The sequence below is a fragment of the Prinia subflava genome, chromosome Z (assembly GCF_021018805.1).
Source record: "Prinia subflava isolate CZ2003 ecotype Zambia chromosome Z, Cam_Psub_1.2, whole genome shotgun sequence".
In the NCBI taxonomy this organism is placed as follows: domain Eukaryota; kingdom Metazoa; phylum Chordata; class Aves; order Passeriformes; family Cisticolidae; genus Prinia; species Prinia subflava.
Genome location: NC_086283.1, coordinates 49,579,708 through 49,604,966, shown reverse-complemented (window position 1 = coordinate 49,604,966; position 25,259 = coordinate 49,579,708). Strand labels below are relative to the sequence as shown.

The window sequence follows — 25,259 nt, the reverse complement described above, 5'->3', positions numbered from 1 at the left end:
AAGAAGTTGGGATGTGCTAGAATTGCAACTTTGCTTTGAGTCGCCTTGGAGTTCTTTTCTGGACAGCATTTTCTCCTTCATGTCTGTCTGTATTTACTTTGGCGCACAATCAAGAATGGCAGCAGTTTCTGAAGTGCTGGTCAAAGCCCCTAGAAATGCTAACGTGTTATCTGCGGTTTCAATTTCTTTTCACAGCAGCAACATTGCTTTTGGCTAGCAAAAGGTGTGTAAGCGATAAACAAAGTCTATTTGAGAAGTCTGTGGGTGCAGAGAGTGTTGTTAGCATTTTGTGGTTGATGGTTTGGATTCCCTTTTTACCCAGGTGACAAGGCGTCCAGGCTCATGAGCGCACGGGAGAAAGAGGCTCATGTAATGTGTGCTCCTAACAGCTTTCAACATCATTGTAGGTGGCCATAAAAGAACTTAATCTCCAGCACCAGGGTGTCGAGGAAGTGTTAAAAGAAATCCTGGTCTTGAAAGAAAAAAGAAACCCCAATATTGTCACCTACCTACAAAGGTAAATAGTTCTGGTGTTGTTCTGGGAATGTTCGTTTGCATACATGCAAGGCACAGATTGCAAAGCTCTTTCCTCACTGGCTCAAAAGCGATCTTTCTATTGCAGCAATCCACTCCTGTAAGAGACGTGGGAGGAGATTGCATTTTGTCCCCAGGAATGGTTCCTGGCATAAAGAGCTTGGAGACTGTTCTTAGAAATCTGGCTCTCTTACTAAGCCAGCAGCCTGTATGTTCACTGGCTGCATGTTCTTTTGCTGTTTTGGGGCATGAATTTTTCCAAGTGTCAGAGGAGAAGTGCTGACAAAGCATCACAGCAATGATTTGCCTTGCCATGTTCCCACTCTTTTCCATTGCTATGCATGCCAAAAGACTAGACTAGGAGACACAGAATTTGCCAGGTTTGAAATTGGTTTTCCTGTTTTTGACTGTCCTTTATTCAAGAATTCCCAAAGGGTGTCCACAGTGCTGCACACCCACTTGCCCAAGGCAAAAGCTCTGAACACTTGTGTCTCCTTGTTGCTGGAATTAAGGGTGCAATTTGTGTATGAAGATGATGAAGCAGCTGCTGGGATGTGTCTGCTTCCAGATTTATCTTTGCCTCCCAAAACAGCCTTTTTTGCCTGCTTGCCACCTGAACCGTCTCCTTTTTTGTGGACGTGTCTTCCCCATTTAGACAGCACAGATTGCAAGCACTGGATAGCCTAGGTGGAGCGTGTCTTCATTTCATTCCATCTTCATTTAGCAGTGACCTGGAAGCAAAACTCAACTGTAGGCTTTTCTTCCGTACGGCAATTTAGCTTTGCACATTCAGCTCCACGCTGTTGTTTTCCTCTTCCAGCTACCTTGTCAATGGGGCTGTCCTGCTGGTGCTGGAGTACATGGACGGAGGCTCTTTAGCTGAGGTTGTCAGAAAGAAAAGGATGGATGTAGGACACATAGCAACAGTCTGTCGCGAGGTAAGGAATCCTGCTTGTGCTTGGGATGGCTTGGATGGGCTTGTCCTTTGAAAGCTCTGCTGAGTGATTCCATGTTCAGAGCTTTCTTTCTGTCTTGCTCTTATGCTTCAGAGAAGCAAGAGCATCTGGATGGAACTGTCTGCCAGTGTCCCTGCCCTTACTATAGTCTGTTCTTTACGCTTCTCTACCATTGTTGAACTCTCTGTCTCCTTTTCCTTTGTATTTTCTCTTCTGTGCTTTGCCTCTCCAAGCCTTTGCCCACAATCTTTCTGCACTGACTTCTTTGCCTGTAAATGCAAAGGTGTCCGAGTTTGAGACCAACGGCAAAGCCAAAGGGAGACTCATCTCTCACAGGTCTCAGCTTCAAGGGATGGCATGGCACCCCCATGGTGCTTGCTGCTGAAAACTGACTCATCAGCTACTTCCAAATCTGCTGTGGAGGCAGCCATCAAACGCTTGTCCTCCAGTCTCCCGCCCGACAGTGATCCCCTTGGTACCTAAGGCAGGGACTTTTCCTCTTTTGGAAAACCCTCCTTTGTCCTTGGGATGGGGAGAACATATCCACCGGAGCAGCGGTATTGTGACTGGCTTTGCAGGGGACAGACTCCTGCAACGACGGATGTTTGCCCCTCAGAAACAAAGATGCCTTCCCTTGGAAAGATCCTGCTCTCCTGGGGTTGCAGCAGCAAGCTCTTCCTCTTGCCAGCACTCAGTGTTCCTGTGGGATCTGTGAATCTTCATGAGCAGTTTCCTTTTGTGTGTGATGAATTCAGATCAGGCTAACTTTTGGCCTCCTCTTTCTTTTTTCTCTCTCAGTGCCTGCAAGGCCTGGCTTTCCTTCATGCCAACCAGGTGATCCACAGGGACATCAAAAGTGACAACATCCTTCTGAGCCGGGATGGCGCCGTCAAGTTGGGTGAGTGTTCTTGGTCAGGCGCAGCACTCCGGGGAGGAGCTGGGCTGGGGCTGCTTTTGTTTGGCTGCCAGGTGCCAGCAGTGGAGCTGCTGAGAGTGCAGGGATCACTGCTGCGAGCTCAGGGTGCAGCTGGAAGGTGCTGAGTGGGGCTGAGAGGAACAAGGTGTCCAGAGTAACTTTGGTTTGTGTGTGCTCCTTCCAAAGGGAGAGAGTTACAGTGTAAACCTTCATGTGAATGAGGAAAAGCCAAGGTGGGAATCGTGGCAGGTTTGTTAAGGGGACAACTCTCAATTTTCTTGGCTGCAGTCCTGAGGAAAGAGAGCACAGCTGCTTTTCCAGCAAGATTGAGCACTGCATTGTGAGACTTGGAGTGAGAAACCCTTTTCCTTGGTTTCCTCTTTGAAGCAGTGTTTGTTTTTCTCCTCAGCTGATTTTGGCCTCTGTACTTGGCTCACCCCTGAGCACAGTAAACGGAAGTCCGTGGTCGGCACCCCTCGCTGGATGGCACCCGAGGTGGTGAGAGGAGAGCCATACGGCCCCAAAGTGGACATCTGGTCCCTTGGCATCGTAGGAATACACATGGCCAAAAGAGAGACTCCTTACATTCGTCTAAACAGTGCCAGGGTAAGGTGCAAGTACGCTCAGGTACCGGTGTCCTTCTGGTCTGTCTCCATTAGACAAAATCCCATGCCCACAGCTTCAACTGGTTCCACCAAGGCCCACTTTGAAAAAAGGTCCCTGGGGCTCTCATGAGCTGTCAAGGCAAGGCCTCTTGCAGGTTGCAATAACTGGGGCTGCACCAGAGCCTTTTGTCTTTTGGGAGAGCAGGCTCATCTCTAATGGTCTGCTAGGCAAAAAATTGCCACTGCAGACTGGAGCTTGAAATACGGCGTCTAGGTGAGCATTTAAGGATATGGAAGAAACAGGAAGGCTCTCATGTTTCCTTTCCTTCAGGCTATGTATCTGATAAGCACGCAGGGGGCACCAGATGTGCACACGCTCAGGCTGCCCGCTGCCTTGCGTGACTTTCTGTGCTGCTGCCTGCAGATGGATGTGGACAGGCGAGGCTCTGCCAAGGAACTTCTGCAGGTACGATGCAAAGCGGCTGCAGGCCCACCAGCTCTTCCCTCGCACAAACTCCAGGACATCAGATGGGCCCCCTGTAGTGATCTCTGCTCTGGGTGCTTTTCAAATGGAAACCAAGTGGGATCCAAGACTGACTGAGGTTAGATGGGACCAGTGAAGGTCATCTAGTCCAAACTGCCTGCCACTGGCAAGGACATGCTCAAGGAGATCAGGTTGCTCAGAGCCCCATCCAACCCGACCTTGAATGTTGCCAGGGGTGGAGCACCTGCCAGCTCTCTGGGCAGCCTGTGCCCCTGTTTCAGCACTCCCCTGGAAAACAGTTTCCACCTTCAGAGCCAATCTGAATCCACTCTCTTTGAGCTTAAAAGCAGTCCCCTTTGTCCTCTTGCAATTGGCCCTGCTAACAGATGTGTCCCTATCTTTCTTCTAAGCCCCTTCCAAGATTGAAAGGTCTCCTTGGGGCTTGCCCTTCTGCAGGCTAAACAAGCCCAAGTGTCTTAGGTAATCCTCAGAGGAGAGCTCGCAACTTGTGGTCATTTCTGAGGCCCCCTTTTGCTCTTGGCTGCTGTGTTCAGGTTTAGCTGCTAGCCAAGGCAGTGAACTATTGCAGTGCTGGGGGTGGAGGCCTGCAGTGGGGCTTGAAGAACTCAAGGAAAGCAGTCCCTGCCAAGCGGTTCTACACTGGTCTGTGGCAAGGCAAGGGCTGTGTGTAGCTGCCTGTGAGCCTCAGAGTGCACCCAGCTTGTCGCTCCTGGCCCACTCTTAGAGGTTCCTGCCAGCCAAACAGGGACAGCTGAGCAGGATTTGTGCCAGCCGCATGTGCTGCCTGGCCCGGTCAAGTAGATGAGAACCTCTGCGGCTTTGCTGCCAGTTTTTGTGGCAGACAAGGAGCTGGTGAACGGGCCACTTCCTTGGCTGTCCCAGCTGTGAAGGAAGATGCCAGCCAGCACAGGAGGGGAAGGGCATGCCAAGGAAGACATTGCTCTGCCTGCAAGCCAGAGCTGAGTCCATCTGCGCTCTGCCGTTTGTGTCTGTCTGTGTTTCTGGGTGCTAGAGGAATCCAGCTTGACCCTGATAGAAGCTCAGTTTGGAAAAGGATGCTTTCCTTTCTCCTTTGGCTCTTTACTTTCAATTTCTTTTGTTTTTTCCCTTTGGACAGCATCCATTTCTCAAATTAGCGGAGCCTCTCTTCAGCCTCTTCTGGCAGCCTGATTGCTGTCATCCCTGCAGCAAAGTAGTGCAGGCAGCACAAGGACACCTCATGAGTTGGAGAAAAGAGCCTCTGAGGACAGGAAGAAATCTTGAGGAGAGAGGGGCCAGGAAACAGGCAGCCATCAGAGCGGGAAAGGAAAGGTGGCATCTCCTTTTCTCCCACTTGCTCATCCTCCTTCTAAATTTCTGCTTAGGACAGCATTGCTGGGGGTCACAAAGTCACTATTAATGTCACTACTGTGGTCTCACACAGACATTTTGGACTCCTTACAGAAGCCGTTGTTGTGCAGCCGGGGAGCTCGTGGGGCATTCCTTTTGCCTCTGAGGGCAGCTGGGAGTGGGTGGGCTTTGCCTGAGCTTCCCTGTGCAGGAAAGGCAAAAGCAGGGATGATTTCCCAAACCACAGAAGGCTGTGACCTAGCAAATGACCCAGTGAACACAGTGTGTGTGCTAGTGTGGCCAAAGTGATCAGCACAGTTGGCTTCCTGGATCCCCTTTCAAATTCTCCAACCAGTGGAGACAAAATCTTTCAGAGAAATTGGCTGTGGGGCTGCTTTCATACTGGTGTTGTTTTTATGATTGGTAGTACTTGTACTATTCCTTCTACAGATCACATGGACCCCTGCCATGTAAGTCTCCACTCCAGGTGCTTTTCAAATTAAAACAAAGGAAAGCTGCAGTGAAGCAACTGAGGAAGAGGAGATGACCAGGAGCAGTTCGGGATTTCCTTCTCCAATGCCAGCTTGGAGATGGACTCAGAATAAAAATCCTAGAAACCCCCAAGCTCTGTTGGAGGGGTTTGGATTGCCCCCTTGGTCACCTTATCTGTTGCGGTGTGCGTTTCCCAGGATGCGCTGCCAGCATTGGGGTGCGTCACATTCCCCCCGGGGAGACTCTTTCTCCCCGCTCAGGAACTCCGACGGTCTCAGCGGTTGCTTTTGGGGTGCAGAGATGAAGCAGAGGCGAGACGGGTCTTGGGGTAAACTGAGGAGATTTATTAAAGGTACAACTGAAGAATAAAAACTAAAAGCTGAACCCCAAGGACCGGGAGCACATGTCTTGCCGTGGATTTTATAGACAGGGCAATACAAAGCAAACAACCAATGAGAATGCACTCAGGGAGGAGTCCAAGGCAGGGATACAGAACGAAATCCAATGGGAATAGCAAAAGCAGTGTAACGATACAAAACAGCAAATGATATATTGAGCGAGGGAAGATTGGCAAGGAAAATACTAGCAACAGAGGCAGGGATACAGAGAATTGACACACAATGGCATGTATAATTTAAATCATAACACACAAATGAAATAGAAAGCTAGCCTGAAAACTCAAAGCAAAAACCCACACCACAACACATCATTGCAGCATGTTTTGCCTAACAAACTAGAACAAGCTAAACTGAGTCACTCCTTTTTCACCAAAATGCTGGGGCCTTGGTAAGACTTTTCAGATTAACTCCAGCACAAGCCTCTAATATCATTTCTATATGCCCTGACTGCCAGTATTGCTCCCTTCCTAATGTGAACACAGGGGTCATTCCAAGAGGTCTACAAAGCCTACAGATTTGGCAAACAGATGTGACACACATTCCTGAATCTGGCCGCTTGAAATTTGTGCATGCTTCTATTGATGCCTTTTCAGGTGCTCTGTTTGCCTCAGCTCCCACGGGAGAGACAGGGAGAGACACTTGATGTCATTTTGCTGCTGCCTTTGCCACCTTAGGAATTCCACAACAGATTAAGACAGATAATGGCCCACATACATTTCCTGTAGAACTGCAAACTTCTTCTCCTTATGGGCTATCACTCACCAAAGGGGCATACCTCACTCACCCACAGGACAATCAATTATAGAACGGACCCGGCGCCCATGGCGTTCTCAAACGTCTTCTGGTACAACAAAAGGGGGGAGCTGGGGACACTCCTGCTGAAAGATTATGCAAAGACCTGTATGTTTTTAATGTCTTGAATTGTTCAGTGGCAGACTTAAATCCCCTCAAGTTATTGAACTTGCTACTGTTGTCAGAGCTTTTCAAAATTTTTCTGTTCTTTTTAATCTAGTAAGAGATTCAGTTTATGTTGCAAAATTGTGAGGCCTCAGCCCTGAAAAAAAGTGTAAAAAACCTGGAAACAGATGATAGATTTGAATTGCTGAATAAACGCCTAAGAAGCTAAAGACTCCATAAATAGATTAGAAATTTAGTTGAAACAAGCTTATATGTATTAAGCATTATATTATGTATTGTTATAATTATTCCGTATATTTTACTGTGTATTTAAACTAAAAGTAAAATTTGGATCTTGGCTAGATAACCTGTTTAGTGGCTAAGGTCTGACATCTTGGCTAAAAGACTTTCTTAGGATAGGAATGCATGTAATGATTGTAATAATAATTGTATTAGTTATGATACCTTGCTTGCTTCAATGTGTGCAGAGATTAATTAATAAAGCCATCAAGGGGGTGTTCTTGGTTGATACAGAAGGGGGAGATCTAGGAATACACAAGACAGAGAGTCAAACAGACTTGATTAGCATAGCTGGTTTGATGACCAAGGTGCCATGGCAGGAACCAACAGAACTGTGAAAATTACAGGAGATGGGATTACACCTGCTTACGGGAAGAGAGAAGATTTAATCAACTTCTGCAAGCAAAGGATTGTTGTAAAATGCGTGAGTTTTCTGTGTGTGATTTTAAATCTGATTATTGTAGTAAAAATTATTAACCTGTTTGAAATAGTATATAAGCTTTTGGGAAACCTGAGTAAAATCGAACTCTGATCACCGAATCAGTCTTCCTGTCTCTCAGTCATCCCCAATAATTAGCAGAGTAAAGTAACATTTCACTGAGCACAACTAGAGAAGTGAACTGAGAGAAGGGAACTGAGACACTTTTATGTATCAGGATTTTTATTCTGTAATACTCTGCATCACTTACATGTGTAAGAGAGAAGCACGGTACCGACCAGTAAAACTGGTCCTAGAGAAAAAGGTCCCTTTTAACTTTTTCTTTCAGATGAACTGCTTGTCCTCAGTTTTCCCAGGGAACATCCTACAGACTTTCTGCAGTGCATGATGCTGGCTTACAGTTTGCTTCCAGGGAATAAGGAAAACCACTCTGGCAATTCTTGACAGCAGGGACATATCTTTTTGTTTGGTGGGACCTATAGATATGTCGTTTCCAACCTTTTTGATTTGCTATCCCTTCCTTATGTTGCTAAAAAAAGCCCACAGAAGGGTTTACATTAGATCTTCCAGCAACTTTGGACAAAATAATATTATTTTGGATATGAGCAGTTATGAGAGCCCAGAGGACAGATTACATATTTCCTGCTGGTCTGGTGGGGCAAGAGCCTTCTGGTGTCTCAATCTATTTGTGTTAACCCCTTCCAACATGCTGACTGCCACCAGCAGCAAGCCCATTTGTGCTAAGGAACAGACAGAAAAGACTTGAAGGGGAACTGCCAATATTTTGTCAGCATGACCATCCATTTTGCCATCCTTTAAAGTCTTCAAAAGGCATATGCCAACTTTTCTCCTGTTGTGATTATTGCAATGCCAGAGACTATGACAGTGGCAACATCAGCTACCTGAAAGGCGGTTGTAGCCAGCTGGAGCTTGGCCTCTTCTCCGAGGCAGTGACAGGACAAGTGCACACAGCCTCAAGCTGCACCTGCAGACATTCAGGTTTGGATGGCAGGAAGAATTTCTTCCTCAGAAGGGTTGTCAAGCATTGCAATGGGCTTCCCAGGGCACTGGTGGAGTCACCATCCCTGGAAGTGTTCAGGAAACAACTGGATGTGGCTGTGGTTTAGTTGACAAGTTGGTGATCAGTCAAAGGTTGGACTCAACAATCTTGGAGATCTTTTCCAAACTTAATGATTCTCTGGTTTTCTAATTCTTTGATTCCAGAAGTAGGTTTCTCTGTGTCTGGACTATCAAAACCTAATCCACCGCACCAAGTGCAGTTATTTTCAGCTTGTACAATATCCCTGTGCATGTGGGGTGTGTGCTTAAAAAGAAAACATTCCTCTCTCACTCACTTTGAGCAAGGAATTTGTTTCCATTCCTTGTGCATTCCTACAGAGGCATGAAATCCAAAGTGCACCTGACCCTTTTTTGATTCCAACAATCCATTTTATATTCTGAACTTGCTAATTCATTTAGTCAGTACACTTTCCCTATCACATCCTTTTTGCTCTACTGCTATCAGTGCTGTTCTGTCAAGTGATGAATCTTTCTCTGCTGTCCAGGAAGTCAGAATGAATTCCAGAGACCCAAACAGGGTATTAGTTTGTCATGACTTCAGTAAGCCCTCTTAGCTGCCTGTGGCATTAGGTCTCTTCACCAGATCGAAGCTGTGGTGCTTCAGAATGCTTTCATGAAGGACTGAGGTGAAATGGTGAGAAATATTCTTTTTGCGATGCGCTGTGGCGGTGTCTTTCCACGTTTATGTTTGTATGTGTGCATGGGCAAAGGTGGCACAACAACCCTGGGAATTTTTTGGCATGTGGACATTCTGGTCCTGGACTATCAATTGCCTGCTCATTTTGTCCTGTCTGATTTGAGACTTGCACACAAAATGTCACTTTTTAATTTAAGTAGTAAGTTAGTGCAAGTATTTTCCTTTTGTTTCTTAAATTACCTTTTCAGTAGAATAAAAGTATTACAGACCAAGCAATACAGTCTGAGGAGCACAAAAATAATTTGCAAATGGAATCTCAGATGGGTTGAAGAAACCTGTTAGAAAAGTAGCTGCCTAACTGAATAAACAAAATTAAATCAGAAAAGATTTTGGCTTGCATGTTGGGTTGGGCCTTAATGACAGATTCTCCACACAGAGAGTTAAGTTGAACTCTGGTTGTTTTCATTTTGGCAGATATTGGCCTATTTCCGTTCTTTCCCAGCCACTTTTAAGCCACTGAATTCCTCCCGCACCTTGGCTTCCCACTCCAGCTGCTGGTGATGGGAGCAGTAGGGAGGGATAGCACAGCTGCATGAGCTGCAGGGCCACATGTGCCAGGAAAAGGCCAGACAGCAGTGCTGGGGAACTGCAGCCCTGCTCCGGGCTGCTGCATGTTTGTACACACATGGCAGACATAGGAGTGAGGTTTAGCTGGAACAATGAACCAAGAAGCAAATATTACTGTATGCCATCTCTCAAACCATTGATTGCTATCTCAGCTGGGTGCTCATACCAAGCTTTCCTTTTACCTTATCTCATAAAAAGCACCAAGCTTGCTTGGCACGTGGGATTTTGACATGGAAAATTTTACGTCTGTGGGAATAGAAATTCAGCATGCAAAACCCCTCATAGATCTGCTCTGCAGCAAGGAGCTGACACTGTTAATCCCACTGGAACACATGTGGTGTACTAAATTTTTACGGTTGATGTTGGTGTTTGGTGTGACAACTAGCATTGATGAGTGAAAATAGAGCACTAGTGATGAAAAAAGTGGCTGGGGAAACCACGGTAACCTACTCCTCACACACAAAATCTGTCGTGACGGGACTGTCCGTGCGTGAGGCACAGCGCCGGGGCATGTAGAAGAATTTTTAGAAGAGCGAGGTCATGATTTATTGATAGGGGGTTTGAACAATCCCTGCTACCAGGGAACAGTATGAGAGTCTGTACTGTTCCTGTGCTGGTCTCGTAAACCTTGAATTAGTAAGAAAGTAGCAATTGTAATAATTTAGTGTGCCTTTGCACGGATGCTTCCTCACGGATGCTGAATACGTGTAACAACTTGCTAGGCCTTCTCATGGATGTAGAAAACAGAATGCTATTCATAAGGTAGAACAAAAGGTAAACTAGATGCCAAAAAACATGGACCAATGAACAATCATTTAATGTATATGTATATGTACTTTTAGCCAATCACCAACTGTTTAGCTGTGCTTGCTTTCCTCTCTGTAACCTGATAAAAGGAGTATACCAGGAATAAACAGCAGAGATCAAAGCTAATCATATTGATGCCTGTTTGAAAGGATGCTCTGCTCCTTTCTCGCAACAGGGGCACTGTTGCCATGAGGTTTTTTCCTGTATGTCAAGTGCTCATATTGAAAGAGCATGTGCAGCTTCTCTCACGCTTGTTAATGTAAACACTGGCTATGTTTAGCTAACTGTCTCCCATTGTTTACATATTACTAGATGGGAGGAGAAAGGTGATGGACAGTTTGACCAGTGGTGATTAGGAGGTGGGAAATGTCCTCCAATGGATGGACATTATAGAAGATGTATATAAGTTACTTTGTAAATAAACTGCAGGGGTTCCTGCCTCCTGCTCGGATCTGCTCACAACCCAGAAAATGTCTCCTGAGTCCCTCTCTTATCGTCAGGATCAGCTGCAGCAGGGGCACTGCACAGCTTCAGCGCGGGCTGACGAGGAAGGCAATCTTCCCATGGAGTGCAGGATTTCGGGGTTCTGATTGCCGCTCCTGCGCTGGGCTGCCAGCGCACAAAGCCTCCTCGAGCACCGGTGCCTCCTCCCCAGGCTTCCTGCAGTGCCTTTGCTGACTGGGTGCAGTCAGCCAGGCTGGAGGCAGGCTCAGCTGGTGTTACAAAGCAATCCTGTCCAAAAGAAAGAAAAAAGACAAAGGCCAAAGCAGAAAGGAAGTATTAGTTCCCAGGCTGAGTTCCTCACAGGTGGAGGCAGGATTCCTCTGGTTCCCAGAAGGATGCAGAAACAGGACACAGGGACACTATGTGCCCCTTCACCTGCATCTCCAGGACCTTGCTATTGCAGGCCAAAGTAGCACAAATTGTCTTCAGCCTTTTATCCAGGTGTCTTCGGCTTGTTGGGATTTTTCCTGTGACAACAGCCAGGGAATGCTGCTTGCTGTCAAAGGGCTTTGTTCCTTCCAGGAAGCTCCGAAGACTCACTTGGGTTCCTCCTTTCTAAAACATGGCCTGGTTAATTGCCAAAAAAATGAGCAGTGTAAGCCATTCCTCGGCACATGCCAATCCCTCCAAGACATTCTGATTCCAGTGGGGTTCAGGCCCAAGGGTTGTTCTCAAGAGCACAAAAGTTCTCGGTTTCAGCAGCAAGACAAGAGCAGGCAGCTTGGCAGGCCTCTGCCATCTCAAGCACTCACTTGCCTTCCAAATTCCTCTGCTTCCTCTAGCCATGGGCGTAAGTCCTGTTCTTGACCTGCTGTCTTCTCCTGTTCCCCGTGAGACTGGCACCTGTCTGCTCCTTCCCATGGCACGTTGTGGGGAGGTATGGAATGAAATGACAGAGGAGAATTTCACAGAACCTGCACTTGGTATCGTTTGCCCCGTTTGGTGCTTGCAACTATCCGCAGCAGACATGGACTTTGCAGTTGTGTGAGCTATGTGCTCCAGAAAAGACAAGACTAAGTTAGCTCAGGAAAACCAGGATCAATTCACTCAGCTCCTGCAAGCCAGAAATGAGAGTGCAGCAAATGACTGAAAAATGCAGTGCTATGCAGCACGTCATATCCACCATGGGCAGGATAGAGATTTCCAACCCACATGCATGGAGGAATCTGACTTTGCAGGTTTCCCCCAAGCCAAAGGCAGTGGGTTTTGGCAAAGGCACTGGGACCTTAGTGTTGGACAGAGAACATTTTCAAGAGAAGGGCTGACTTGGGAGCTGAGGGAAGCAGAGAGAATGGGCAAATGTGCCCATGGATGCATCCACACTGTGAAGGTCTCTCCAAGGGCAGTCCCTACCATGGACAGAACATGGGCACTGCTCCCTGCAGAGGACATGTCCCTGCCATATTGACCACACAAACGCTGTTCAGTGTCATACAAACACATATGGGTGGTTTGTTGCTCAGCTTTTTTTCCCCACTAAGGTATCCTTCTTCCTTCAGCACGCCTTACAGTGTGCTAGTTGGTGTTAGCCATGCAGTGAATGGATAGGAATGACAGGCATTCCAATTTAGGGAACTTTCCAGGATATTATTAAAGCACAGTTTCCCTTTGAGAATTTAAGCAAGTGTTCTTGAATTTAGTCAGAAGCAGTGGTGGCCAAAGGGCACGTTTTCTTGGGTTTCCTCACATCCCGGTTCTTTTTCAGTGTTCAGCTTGGTATACAGGGGGTATGGGCTCGGTGTCTGTTTTGTGTTACTTTTGATCCTCTGTCACCGCGAGCCTAGCTAGATAAGGACACTCAGGAGACAGAGGTCTGGGTTCAAACAGAGCAGCAGGCAGGAGAGCCCACCCTTAGTTTATTCTTCCTATTACATACCTCTCACAAGGTGACCATGGATTGGAGGGTGGTTATTCCACCTCTCACCCACATTGGTCAAGGAGGCTGTCATTCAACCTCCCCTTCTCTTGGAGAAGGAATCCATAACAAGGGCAGTATTTACAAAACACGATCTTGTGTTTACATTTACGAGTGTGAGAAGCTGCACACTTCCACTTTAATATGTACGCTCAGCAAATTAGGAAATCTCAGGGCAACAATCCTCTGAGCTATGGGTGACGGACTGCAAGGGGGTTTTGTGCTCCTTTGGGACAGAGGAGAACTTTCTGGGCTTTCTTTTGCATCAGAGGAGGTTGGGTTGCTATGCATAAGTTCACAGAGCAACCCATAGAAGCTGCTATTGTGATGTCAGTGGAGGGCTGCCACATCACAGTGCTGTCAAGACGAGGTTGCCCTGGTGCACGCAAGGCATCAGCGCCCAGAGCAGCTCTTGGCGTGCTCGTTGCAGGAGGATTGCCTTGACGGAGCTGTTCTCAGGCAACAGTTTGTGCCCTGACAAGGGAGTCTGTTTCTTTTGCCTGCTGTTGCACAAGTCTGTGGACTTGTGTAGGCATTGTTTTTTTTTTTTCCCCTGCGGTTGTAGGGTGTACGGACACGTGCCGGTGTCCTTTTTTATTTTCGTTGTTTTTTGAACAGTCTGGGGACTTGGGAAGGTGTCTTTTGTTTTCACCTCTTTCTTGGACAGTCCGTGGATTACAACGGGTGTCCTTTTGTGTCCCTTTTTCCTTGCGCAGTCTGGGGACTTGTGCAAGTGGGTTTTTTTTTCCGTTTTTGTTTTCTGACCCACGGACTGGAGCAGCCCTGCTGAAACGATGGAGCGAGTCCGTAGAGCAGTCAGCAGGGCTTTTTCATCAGTGTCATCCCGCAGATTTTTGAATGGTCTGAGACGTAAGTCGAAGTTTATCCCTTGGGGCAGCACATTGAGAGCAAAGTGCCATAAAGGTGCCATTGTGTTGGTAGAGCTTCTGCCAACAGCTTCGGCTAAAAAGAGGGTGTCTCTTGCCCAGCAGGCTGTGGACAACTTCCAAAATTCAGGCTAGGAGAGCTTTGCAGGTGTCCTTCTAAAAACTGTGCGGTTCTCTCCAGAACTGAGGGAAAGCAGCTTTTTTCTGTGCTCCATCCTTAAAGGATGCGCCTGTTGAACTGGACCCTCTCTGTGTGCTACAAGAGCCATTGGCTTTGGGCTGAAGGGCCGAGTGCCAAGCCGTCTTGTGTGTGCGCCTGAAGCCCACAGCTGGGCTTGTGCTGTGTCTGAACAGAACTGCAAGCACTAAGAGGCATTTGGAGAAAGCTTTTGTGGGGAATTGTTCACAGCAACCACAAGGGACATGCTGCATGCATTTTACAAAAAGAAAATTAAAGCCCAGGAAAGAGAGGAGAAACAAGCCACTTTAGCTGTAGCGTGGACAATGAGCTACAATGTAGGCCCTGAGTGCTGAGGAACAATTTGCATTTTCCCGGCCAAATTTCTTAACAGAAACTTGGCCGGCAAGAGGTTGACACAGCCTAGGGTATTGGCCTGCAGTCTTGCTTGCTGTGCTAAAGAAGTGTTGCTCTGGGAGGGATGCTGTGAAAGGAAAATGCCCTCTGCTTGGGTGATCTTATTCTGTGGGCTTCCTCAGCACAGACAGTTTTGTAACATCACCTGGTTCATTTTCCCTTCCACCTGCAGGTCGCCTCAGAGGTGGAAGGAGTCAAGGCCGTGGTTCGGTGAGTGGGATGGGCACCCTTGACATTCCTGGTGTCTGAGGATTGTGGAGCAAGCTGTGGGCTTGGTCTGTTGTAGTTGAGAGCCAGCCTGGCAGGTTGAAAGGAAGCACGCGTCAATGTCTGCATGAGCACTACCAAAAGCATTCCATCAGTTTCCTCCTTTTCCGCTGAAGAGCTTTTAACTAATGAAAGTCAAGTTTTGCAGACAGGAGGCTGTACGTTGATTGTAGCCAGGCTGAAATATCTCCTTCGGAAGCATATGCAGTCCCATCCAAACATTAGTGTCATCAGCCCCCTTGAATTCAGTTTTAATGACTGAGGACCCCACTTGTATCCAAATCCATGACTTGTCCTTACCACAGCTGGGGATAGAGCTCAGGACAAAGAAGGTTCTAAACGCCAGGTTATTCTCTGTCCCTCACGCTGCTGTCTGTCTGCAGAGCACCACAGCACCAGCAGAAGAACCTCCTCTGGCTCGCTCTCTTCCTCCAGAGGCTAAAGAAGAGGCAAAGGACAACTTACCTGCACGTGCTGTCAGTCCAGGGCCGGAGCATCTGGAACCAGTAAGTGGCAGCTTTGGTTGGTACAGTGCCAAGCTTTGGTGCAGCGCAGAGCTGCAGGTCTGTGATCAGGCAGCACTTGCCCTTTGTGGCTGAAGATGCTGAGGGCTGGAGTGCTGCCATGACCTGGCTCTTCAGCCCGTCCACTGACAGGTGGGAAACGGGATCTGAACTTCCACACGCAGGCATCATTTTCCTGGCATTGTGACAGGCACTGTGAACTTCCCTTGGTGTCAGATAAGCGGCAGCAGGATGTCCTTTAGTGCTACTGGTGTGAAAGTGAGCCCCTTTGTGCACAGTGTCTGTGCAGGCTCCTGTTGTCAGCGCACAGAGTGGTCCCAAGGCGCAGTTCACAGCCTTGTGGGGTAGGGAGGAGGCACCGTTGCCTGCAGGGACCTGCCCCTCTCCCTGCCCTAGCTAGGCAGCCACAGTCACTGCTTCCAGGACAGCCTTAACCTTGACATGACCCAAGTTTGCTGAGAAGAATCCTGAGCAGCTGTGCATGGCAGAGACAAGGTCTGTCTCTGAAGGTCTGCAATGCAGTTCCTCTTGGCTGCTCTGTAAGGCCTGAAATCCTGAGGGGAAGCCAGTTGACCACAGGCAAGCAGGGAAATGTTCCTTGCTTCTCTTCAGACGCTTACAGAGCAAGCCAAGGCTTAGTCGCTTACCCACATCAACACCCCCACACACCAGCTTTTGTCTTCACGTGAGCTGTGTCTCTGCTTCTCAAAGCTCTCAGGAGCCAACATCCCTACTCCCTACTGTTTGTTTGTGCTTTTTCCCTGCCCATTCCTTGCAGGCCCCAGCAGGAGAGATTCTTGCCAGTCAGGACTGCTGGGCCCAGGCAGGAGAGGCGGAGCAGCAGGAGAGCATGGATAGAGTGTGCGAAGCCCGGGATTTCAGGTGTGTGCTAAGCTTTCTCACTATCTCTGGGCAGGGGTGGGCATTGCTGGGCTTTAGGAGTCCCCGTGTCAAAGAACAAATTGGCTTCTCATCATTTGACTTGCTCAGCACAGTCGGGGTAGGGCAGCCCGTGGGCAGGTCCGGCTGCTGAGCCACCTAGAGCATTGCTGCCTCCTGGGACTGGCTCCTGGAACCTTGACAAAAAGCACTGAGAACTGGACCAGAGTAAAAGCAGGGGAGGTCCAGGCTGGGCTTGAGGGCAGCAAAGGCAATTGAACTGCAAAGGCAATCGTGCAGCAGAAGAAGCACCTCAGAGAGCTTGTGCAGATCCCAGCCCTGGAAATTTGGAAGCCCCAGCTGGATAGAGCCTTGAGCAGCCTGTCCAGATGCCATAGCTGACACCAAGTGCTTGGAGCTGAAGACTGGGCTAGAGGCTTCCTGGGGTCCCTGCCGGCCTAAACCATCTTGGGATCTCTTCATTATTGGATTGCAAATGTGTACCCATCTCCTCCTCAAGCTGTAGCTTGCAGGCTCTTTCCTTGTTCCCCTAGTGAAAGCAAGAGTAGTTGTGAGAGCACTCATCTGGACTTGCCAAGCGTGTCTTAGCCAAAGACAACTTTTACAAGTCCAGTATCAGTCCACTGTATCAGAGAGCAGCATAAGACCTAGCAGGCAGGAAGCTGTTAAGCTTTCTGGAAGTACCTGGCTTTTGGCTTCTGGAAGCTGGTTTTACTTTCTCATTGCTACAGACTCTTTCACCTGCACAAATGACAAAGAGACATGCTGGTCTAGGGAGGGCATTGCAGCATTCTCTTGAGGTGGAACTAGAGGGCTGTTGGAAGCCCCTGAGCCTGCCCTATGTGGGACATGGTATGAAGCTGTGGTTTTTGCAAGGAGACTGTGTTGCTATTAAAGGCTTATTTGTCTGTCCCTTGGCGTAGATGGGAGCAGTTGTCTGCCCTTGAGAGAAAGCACCACTCCTCGCTAGCCCGGGCCTTTGAAACGTCAGCAGAGACAGCGGAGGAATTGCAGCCTCACAGGGATCTGCTGAAGGAAGAGGTTCCTCTGGCGGTGCCAAAGGTACGCTCACCTTATTCCTAGGCAGCACTTGTGGGAGAGGGGACTGCCGCCCTAGCAAGACCACCCCAAATGCTGCTGCTGGCAGCAAGCTAAGACCGAGACTGTGTTGTTGTTGTTGTTGTTCCTCTTGGAAAATGGTGCCCCCCTTGCTTCCAGGTTTGCCGCCCACAGGGGCCGTCCCCCAGGGTTCTGGAGAGGCTGCTCCAGGAGTCCTCTCGCCAAGGGGACACGCTGTCCCAGGTGTGCAGAGAGGAAACGGTGCTGGCACAAGAGAAGGCTGCCCTGGAAGCCCAGCTGCCAGGCACGGAGCGGAAGCTACGAGGCCTTTCCAAGCAGCTGGTAGAGACCAGGTAAAGGCAGGGAGGAGAATCTGGATGAGGCATTATTGAAGGTCTGTAATTACAAAGGTGGTAAGCGTTCTATCAGGATTGATTGCCTCCTGTGTGCTCTCCGGATGTTTCTCTGACAGAGACGTGGAGAGACATGAGAAAAATGAAACAATGAGAAAAATACCTGAATGTTATTTTTCTGACAGCTCAAGCTCTCAAAGCTCTTCTTGGGAGCCTGCTTGGGACCCTTTGCACATTCCTATGGCAAATGCAACTTGGCACTGAATTGAATACCAGGGAAACCATGCAGATGTTTGCTGAAATGGAAGTTTCTATCTGGTTTTGGTTTCTCCTTCAGTGCACGTGAACATCAATCTTTCCTTGCCAAGTAGTTTACATGGTATTTTCAGAATTCAATGCTCTTATATGTGATTGCTGTGAGTAGGGTGCTGACCCTTTGGTGAAGCTGGAGGGTCATGCTGAAAATCTTGAGAGTCTTCTGAGCTAACTCTGGTGAAGTATGGTGCAGGACCTAGAGCTGCTTACTAGCAGCAGCAGCAGGGAAAGGTCTTGTGAATCTTGACAGTGTCTGGGGATTCTTGCTGAGCACTGATGCTTGCGCCCTTGTCCACCCATCGCTGTAACCCGTCAAGGTGCCTTTGTCTGGTCCCACTTCCTTTTTAAAAAGTGCGCAGACATTTGTGCACTGCTGGCTTAGTTAGCCCTAAATCAAGGTAGCAAGTGCTCTTGTTCATGAACTTCCAGTAACTGAAATGGCAAGATATCTGTCCCTCCTCCCAAGCAGTTCTTGTTCAGATGAAAGCCTTGTTCTGGTTTCCTACTCATGCTGCCAGAAGCCGGAGTTTTCATGCATAGTTCAGTGCATTCCTTTAGTCCCTTTTACTTAGACAGCGTCTGGAAAACAAAGAACCTCTAGGTAGACAATGAATAGCTTTAAACTTTGACAAGTCACCAAGGAACTCACTGTGTTCTGTTGCCCTGCTAAGTGACTTGGAAGTTCTTGATGAACTCAGGGCTGGGAGCAGAGGCTGGGCTTTTGCTCATTGGCCGAGACTTTGTGGGCACAGCCACCCATGTGGTGGATACGTCCCATGTGGGATACGTCACGCAACAGCAATTTGAGCTTTGGCTGCTGAGATCAAACTCAGCTGGGCTTTCTGTCCTGGGCAAGGTCATGAGGAAAGGCTACCCAATCACCTGGTGGCGCCTGCTTTGCTATTTTGAGTGGCAGAAATAGTCTTGCTGTATCTGAGTTTCCATGTAAGCCATTTTCCATCATCAGGTATAGGGATCTGAAGGTACATCTTACTGGAAAAAGTGCCCCTGGGCGTCAGGAACAATTTCTCTTCATCTTCACAACTTGTAGGTCAGTGAAGGAGAGCCTGCAAAGCAGCCTGCAGGCGGCTCAGCGGCGCATCTCGGAGCTGGAGATGGCCAGGAGCTGTCTGGAAGGCCAAGTTCGCACAGCCACGCAGGCCAAGGAGGTGATACTTGGTGAGAGCCTCGTGCGCTTTGTTTCTGGTGATTGCCCTGCCTAGAGCAATTGCTTTGTAGCCAGCTCTGTCTGCAGCGCTTCTGAGGAGTGAAGGAGCTGGGCGCAGGTCCCTCCTTGCCTGAAACTGAAAGGGCTTAAGGTCAGTAGAGTGCTCTGCTTGGGGAGTCTCTGACTTGCCCTTTGCCATCTTTGCAGAGGATGTGAGGGGCCTTGGTCGTGAGCTGCAAGCTGTAAGATCTCTCAGCAAGCAGCAATGTGAAGAAATGGCCCAACAGCTCCGCAGGATGGAAGAGCAGTACATCAAGGCTCTCAGACTCTGGCAATCTGCTCAGGAAGAGGAAAAAAGGAAGCTCCAGGAAAACTTGGTAAGAAACAATACGCACCTGAAGTTTTCAGGCTAGCTGGGTGGGCAGGCTTAGCAGAAGAGCAGCCTGAGGATGGGACATGGCTGCAAGCATGTGCTGTAGGCTACATGTTGCTGGGCCAGGCAGCAGAGGGCTTCAAGGAATCATACCTGAAGGCCTGTGAAGACGTAGAGGATGGTGCTGGGACAGTAAATGCAGCTACAGCTTCAGGATGGGCAAAAGTCAAGTTCCCCAGGAGGCTGGGTGGTCACCACCCAAGGCATGGCAGCAAAGGAGCAGGATCTTCCCCACAGCCTCGTGCCATGCAGCCAACTGCTGCTGACCTCGCTGCCAACTGCGGTCCCAGCAGCGGGGTTCCCTGCTTTCTGTCCTTCCACAGTGGACGCACATCTTCCCTTTGGGCTTGAAACATATGCCACAGGTCCCTGTTGCTGGCCTGTCTTGTGACTAGGGCGTTGGGGTGCTGGCCCCCTCCTTGTCCTGCAGTCCACCTGCAGCTTTTCCTTGATCAAAAGGCAGAGGAACTTTGAGAAGAGAGGCTCAGAAAATAGGCCGAAATGCTGAGGAGAGAGGGGCCAGGAAACAGGCAGCCATCAGAACAGGGAAGGAAGGTGGCATCTCCTTTCCTTTCACTTGCTGACCCTCCTGCTAAGTTTCTGGTTAAGACAGGAGTGCTGGAGGGCACAAAGACAGTACTGTGAACTCTTCAGGTCGGGGGTTGTGGAAGGGATGAGGCTTCCATTTTTTTCTTTGGAGAGCATAGCTGGGACTTCATCTGGATATGTCTCTTCCCCTCGGCAGGAGAGACAGCTGGAACAACAGCGTTTGGAGGCGCAGCAGCAGCTGGAGGAACAGGCAAACCTCGTGGCAGAGGTACAGGGGGAGCAGGAGAAAAGGCTGCTTGACATGAAGCAGGAAGCTGTCATCATAGAAGCAGAATAAGCAATCATACGAAACAGAGCCAGTCAAAAGGCAAAGAGTGTGAAAAGAGAGTTTGTGTGTTGTATTGGACTCCTGTGAGCTCCTTAATGGCTCTGCTTCTCTGCACAATGTCTGTCTGGGTGGGATTGTGTCTTAGCTAGGCCTTGGTAAACTCAAGAATGAGAACAGAATACTCTTGGAGAGCATGAGCACATCAATGTTGCTTGCCACACAAGTGGTGTGTGGGAAGTTTAACGCGGTCTTCTCTTCCTTTCTGTGCAGCTCCAGCATCAGAAGGCTGCTGTCTTAACCAGAATGCACCAGATGGAGAGAAAGCTAATCCGAAGCCAGCAGCAAGTCGAGCAGCTGAGGCTGGAGCTGAGTAAGGAGCGGGAGAATGGGCAGGTGAGCCTGACCAGCCAGGTAGCAGAGGGAAGGGCAGGAATGGCGCCATGGACTATAGATCTCAGGCGAGGGAAGGCAAGGACTACTGCAGGCACTGGATGCACAGAGGCAGGTGCTAGTAAGATTTTTCCTGACACAATATCAAGGACAAGCTACAGCAAGCTCAGAGGGAGATGAAGGCAATGGAGAAGAGACACAAAGAAGAAATGGAAAGGATGCGCAGGATCCAGCTGCAGTACAGGCTGTGTGAACAAAAGCAGGTGAGTGGAAGAGCAGTAGGCACTGCACTCATGCAACAAGGGGTCTCTCCTCTTCTCACCTTTCCCCTGCACAGCAGCAGGTAGATGGAGGCAATACTCTGTGTTCTCCACGGCAGCTGGTCACAAGGACTCTTACTGGGCCACTGAATCTCAGCGGCTGCCGTGGGCAGCAGGGCTAATGCTTTGGCCAGTGGGCCGGCAATGCTGTGAATGTATTTCTGCTGTCCACAAAGTGCTGGCTTTGTATTTTGAGAGGTCTGTTCAGGTGAACGTGGTGACCCACACAGATTCCGAACAAGTTGTCCCTGTCCATGGTGAATGCAGTGCTGAGAAGAGGGTGAAATTTCAAGTTGCTTTTTCCCTTTCACAGTCTCTACTATGGCTGGCTGTGCCAAGCTGTAGTCTCTGACTGCTTGTTTGGGTTGGATTTGAGGTGGAAGAGTTGACAGCTCAGCTTGCAGCCTTACACCAGTGTTGTTCCAAAGGGCTTCCCTTTGAAATGGGCTGTCTGGGGAATCTCTGCCAGCCACCTTTCTGACACAAATTAATTTCTTGTCCCAGATGGACACAGGCTCTGCAGCAGCGTCCTCCAAAGAAGGAGTCTCCCCTCTGCAGCCTGAAAACTCGAGCATGGACAGTTCATGCTGGTCAAGCCAGGAGAGAGAGAAGCAATGCCTGAAGATGCTGAGTACGTCCTGTGGATTTCCTGTGCAATGGAGCAGTGTGTTGTGTGTGTGCCTCAGCATCAGCTGTACCACATCTTCCTCCTCACCCCAGTGTCACATCGACATTCTGGACTCCCTACAGAAGCCATTGTTGTGCTTGGATGCAGCCGGGGAGCTCGTGGGGCATTCCTTTTGCCTCTGAGGGCAGCTGGGAGTGGGTGGGCTTTGCCTGAGCTTCCCTGTGCGGGAAAGGCAAAAGCAGGGATTGTTTCCCAAACCACAGAAGGCTGTGACCTAGCAAATGACCCAGTGAACACAGTGTGTGTGCTAGTGTGGCCAAAGTGATCAGCACAGTTGGCTTCCTGGATTCCCTTTAGACTCCTGACTTGTCACTGGTCCTTGGAGACCAAATCCTTCTGAGAAGTTGATTGGCTGTGGGGCTGGTTTCATACTGGGGTTGTTTTTAGGACTGGTATTACTTCTACGATTCCTTCTTGGTTGTGATGAGAATTCTACAGTTTGGTTAACCCAACCTCCTTGAAAAGAACATCAGGTACATCTTGAAAAGTCACATCAATGTGGCACGGTCAGACAAAACTGCCCTGCAGGCAATTCTCAGGAGGAAGCCTGCAGCCCCTCTGCAGCACATTCCTCCAGTACGGGGCACTTTGTCACGGTTAATGCCCAGCCAGTGAATACTCTTGGAATACTAAGCATCGGCCTCAATACTCTAGGAAAGCACACCAAGGCCTTGGCGACTCTGCAGTAAAACTCAGCTGGTTCTTTTAACTGGCAAGGGCTGGCAGTGCAGGGCTGTCAGAGAATAACCGGTGAGGTAAAGAGAGCCTGCTTTACTCAGTGTCTGCCATCAACTCTTGGGACAGAGGGTGGATTGATCTACTCCTCCGTGGGTCTGAACTCTGAGACAACCATCTTCTGTCTCGAGTGGTGTCAACAAGCTTGTGATGGAGCTCGGTCTGGCTGTGGCTTCTTCACAGTGGTTGTCAGTGGCCATTCATGGGCTTTGCCAAGCTTTTAGTCATACCTGCCCTGCCGCTGACGGCTGATGTGTCTGCAGAGGCTGGAGCCTTCCTTAGCTGGGAGGTTTCAGCTGCCGCCACGGTGCTGCAGCTTTGCCTGGACTCGTGAAAGGATCAGCGCCTCCTTTGGGCAGCTGTGTGTGTCACGGCAGCGCCTGAGGAGCGGCGCTGTCCTTGTGACCCGTCTCGGCCGTGCCCGTTTGGGAAGATGGGGCACGTGGGCCGTGTTCAGGAGGCCGAGCCCAGTGCTGGTGCCTGCTGCCTCCCAGGCTGAAGACAAGGAGTTGTAGTTCTTCACTAAATGGGAATGGGCAAAGTCATCTTTGGAACTTAGGCTGCTCATAAAGGAAGAGAGTCCTAATTCTTACAGCCATTGTTCTTGGTGATGGCATGAGCTGCTGTTCTCTAAAACTGGCAAGGCATTCTTTAGGCAAACTGCTGAGAGGTAGAGAAGTGCCCTCCTCTCCTGGAATTCACTTTGCAATATTCTTTCTGCTCTGCAAAAAGCAGCTGTTGATAAAAATTCACCCCAGATCCCAGGGGGCATTTAAACTCTGAAAGTATGAAACCTTTTGTGGAATCTCACAAGAGAGTGTTTCTCCCCAAGAAAAGGAAGGGTCATGATTTTTCAGCCCTCCTTCCCTTTGTAGATTGCAATCACTTGCCTTGGTGCCTGTTCCTTTCTGATCTCTGTGTGCTCTGAAGGTTTCTCCCTGGGCTTAGTTTGCTCTCAAGGTAAACCTGCAAAGGAGTATGGAGAATCAGACTGTGTGCAGGCCGTGTGTGTTTCAGAGCTGCCTGGCTTGCTGGGGCTGCTGCTGTTGTTGTTCTTGTTGATGTCACTGTAAGGCAACCGACCATGAATTGCTCAGAGCCTCACAGAGTGGAGCTGAGTTTCAGAGCTCCTAGAAGTCAGTATCTCTCTTTTGAAGTTTGCTTCTTGCATTTTGTTTCTTTCAGGGAGCATTGTGAGCATGGCAGATCCAGCAGAGAAATACACTGGCTGGCAACATATTGGCAGTGGGTGAGTGCAGCCACACTTCCTTCTACACAACTATGGGCCAGGTATTTTGGTGGTGCAGTATCAAGTGGGAAGTCAGGCAAGCTGCAAGCATCTTCAGAGCCCGGCTTTAGATTGTCCCTGTCTCAGTACTGATCACATGGCATCATCAAAGATAACTGGATGCTGCCAAAGTCTTGCCTGCTTTAGGGAGCAGCACCTGGAAGCCCTCCTGTCCCTCAAGCGTGTGGCACCAGTTTGCTTGTTTTCCTAGGAAACTTGGTTTTGTATGAGTCAAAGTAAGACGGCCACACTAAGGAAGGAAGCAAAACCTGAGAGAGAGCTTCCCTCCTGATAGCTGTCAGATAACAGCTGTTTTCTTTCCAAAATCTTGCTGAAAACAATATTCAGTGGTCAGGACACTAAGAAGGGCTGTGTGGTGTTGCCTGAGTTTAACGGATAGAATCAAGAGAGAGGTGAGAAGGCCCAACAGGCCTACGTGTTTCATTGCCTGGAAAGGCACGCCACACGCACAGACACAGAAAGGAAAAGGCAAAGAAAACCCCCACATCCATATTCTAGTGTGTCCTTTGGAGATTTGTAGCAGCCCTTTTTTTTCCTGTTGGACGCCTCTTTTCTCTTGCACACGCTGCACGGCAGAGGGCTGCTGGGCTGCTGTGCCATTGGCTGAAGAGTAGATGACCTCTGGTGTTTTAGAGATGCTTCAGGCAGCAGAGAGCTCCCTCCTGGGCTGCCTTTTGCTTCTCAGCACTGAACAGCTTCTCTGTTCTCACCGCTGTCCTTTTTGTAGGGCTTTTGGCACCGTTTCTAAGGCCTTGGATGCTGCCAGGGGACAACAGGTAAGTGCCAACAGCCCATGCAGATTTTGCATCTCATTTCCCCTGGGATGGGATCTGTGGCCAGAGCTTTGGGCCGCCTGTCTATGCTACAAAGGCTGTCCCGCAGAAGCAGGCTGCAAAATGCATCTTGGACAGGCTTTGTCCTTCTTACCTAGCTGAATGGATGCAAGGACAGCAGTGGTGTTTTTCTGAGGACACACTGGCTTGGACTTACTGGCTAAATATGCATAGATTAGCTGATGGCAACAGCCCTCATTTTTGGACCAATTCCTCTTAAGCCCAGGTTCAGACACAGATAGGATTTCCCATTGTTTTCCATCACGTGGTGCAGTTTGAAAATATAATGCAAGACCTAAAGAAGGAAAGATCTCGTCTGGAGTGCAGTTTGGCATTTCAGTCCTAGGTAACCTGGTACACACACCCACACATATACATACACACACACACAGACAAAGACATCAGTGTGAAGAAGTTGATGAAGAGCTTTGAATAATACAACCTTGTGTTGGTCCTGTGTCAGTGACATGCCATTACAGAGCTGCTGCTTGTACTGAACAGACACGATGGTGTCTTGGAGAGTCCCACTGTTCTTTGGGGCTAAAAGTTCAGAGTCCTGAATTCTCATTGGTGGCTCTCAGCAAATACTACTCCATTGTCCTGGAGTAGTTCCTGATCCACCTGCAGTGCTGCGCTCAAGAACTGCACTTGGAGGCACTGCACTA

At 49.0% G+C, this 25,259-nt stretch overlaps 2 protein-coding genes across 3 annotated transcripts; both read left to right on the top strand.

The window, feature by feature from the left end:
• The first annotated feature begins 217 nt into the window (after positions 1 to 217).
• LOC134563675 (serine/threonine-protein kinase PAK 1-like) lies at positions 218 to 6,887 on the top strand. 2 transcript variants are annotated; one of them, XM_063421839.1, is made up of 7 exons: positions 224 to 517; positions 1,355 to 1,472; positions 2,289 to 2,388; positions 2,816 to 3,012; positions 3,343 to 3,477; positions 4,634 to 4,827; positions 5,296 to 6,887. In XM_063421839.1, the coding sequence occupies exons 2-7, from the start codon at positions 1,395 to 1,397 to the stop codon at positions 5,390 to 5,392; spliced, it is 801 nt and encodes a 266-aa protein (XP_063277909.1). In that variant the 5' UTR covers positions 224 to 517; positions 1,355 to 1,394; the 3' UTR covers positions 5,393 to 6,887. The 2 variants fall into 2 exon arrangements, with proteins under 2 accessions (XP_063277910.1, XP_063277909.1); XM_063421840.1 differs by lacking the exon at positions 4,634 to 4,827 and having other exon boundaries at positions 218 to 517.
• Positions 6,888 to 12,170: 5,283 nt separating this feature from the next.
• Positions 12,171 to 24,347, top strand: LOC134564433 (ciliary rootlet coiled-coil protein 2-like). Its single transcript, XM_063423286.1, has 11 exons — positions 12,171 to 14,633; positions 15,074 to 15,196; positions 15,993 to 16,096; positions 17,038 to 17,176; positions 17,333 to 17,526; positions 18,893 to 19,020; positions 19,217 to 19,386; positions 20,188 to 20,259; positions 20,590 to 20,712; positions 21,534 to 21,660; positions 23,638 to 24,347. The coding sequence occupies exons 3-11, from the start codon at positions 16,065 to 16,067 to the stop codon at positions 23,703 to 23,705; spliced, it is 1,053 nt and encodes a 350-aa protein (XP_063279356.1). The 5' UTR covers positions 12,171 to 14,633; positions 15,074 to 15,196; positions 15,993 to 16,064; the 3' UTR covers positions 23,706 to 24,347.
• Positions 24,348 to 25,259: the final 912 nt, after the last annotated feature.

Excerpts from the sequence above, each read along its gene's own strand:
- LOC134563675 (XM_063421839.1), top strand. The coding sequence starts at position 1,395 with ATGGACGGAGGCTCTTTAGCTGAGGTTGTCAGAAAGAAAAGGATGGAT. Across the intron at positions 2,389-2,815 it reads GGATGGCGCCGTCAAGTTGG|CTGATTTTGGCCTCTGTACT; the intron begins GTGAGTGTTCTT and ends TTTTCTCCTCAG. Across the intron at positions 4,828-5,295 it reads ATCAGAGCGGGAAAGGAAAG|ATCACATGGACCCCTGCCAT; the intron begins GTGGCATCTCCT and ends TTCCTTCTACAG.
- LOC134564433 (XM_063423286.1), top strand. The coding sequence starts at position 16,065 with ATGGATAGAGTGTGCGAAGCCCGGGATTTCAG. Across the intron at positions 17,177-17,332 it reads TTCCTCTGGCGGTGCCAAAG|GTTTGCCGCCCACAGGGGCC; the intron begins GTACGCTCACCT and ends CCTTGCTTCCAG. Across the intron at positions 19,021-19,216 it reads GGCCAAGGAGGTGATACTTG|AGGATGTGAGGGGCCTTGGT; the intron begins GTGAGAGCCTCG and ends CCATCTTTGCAG.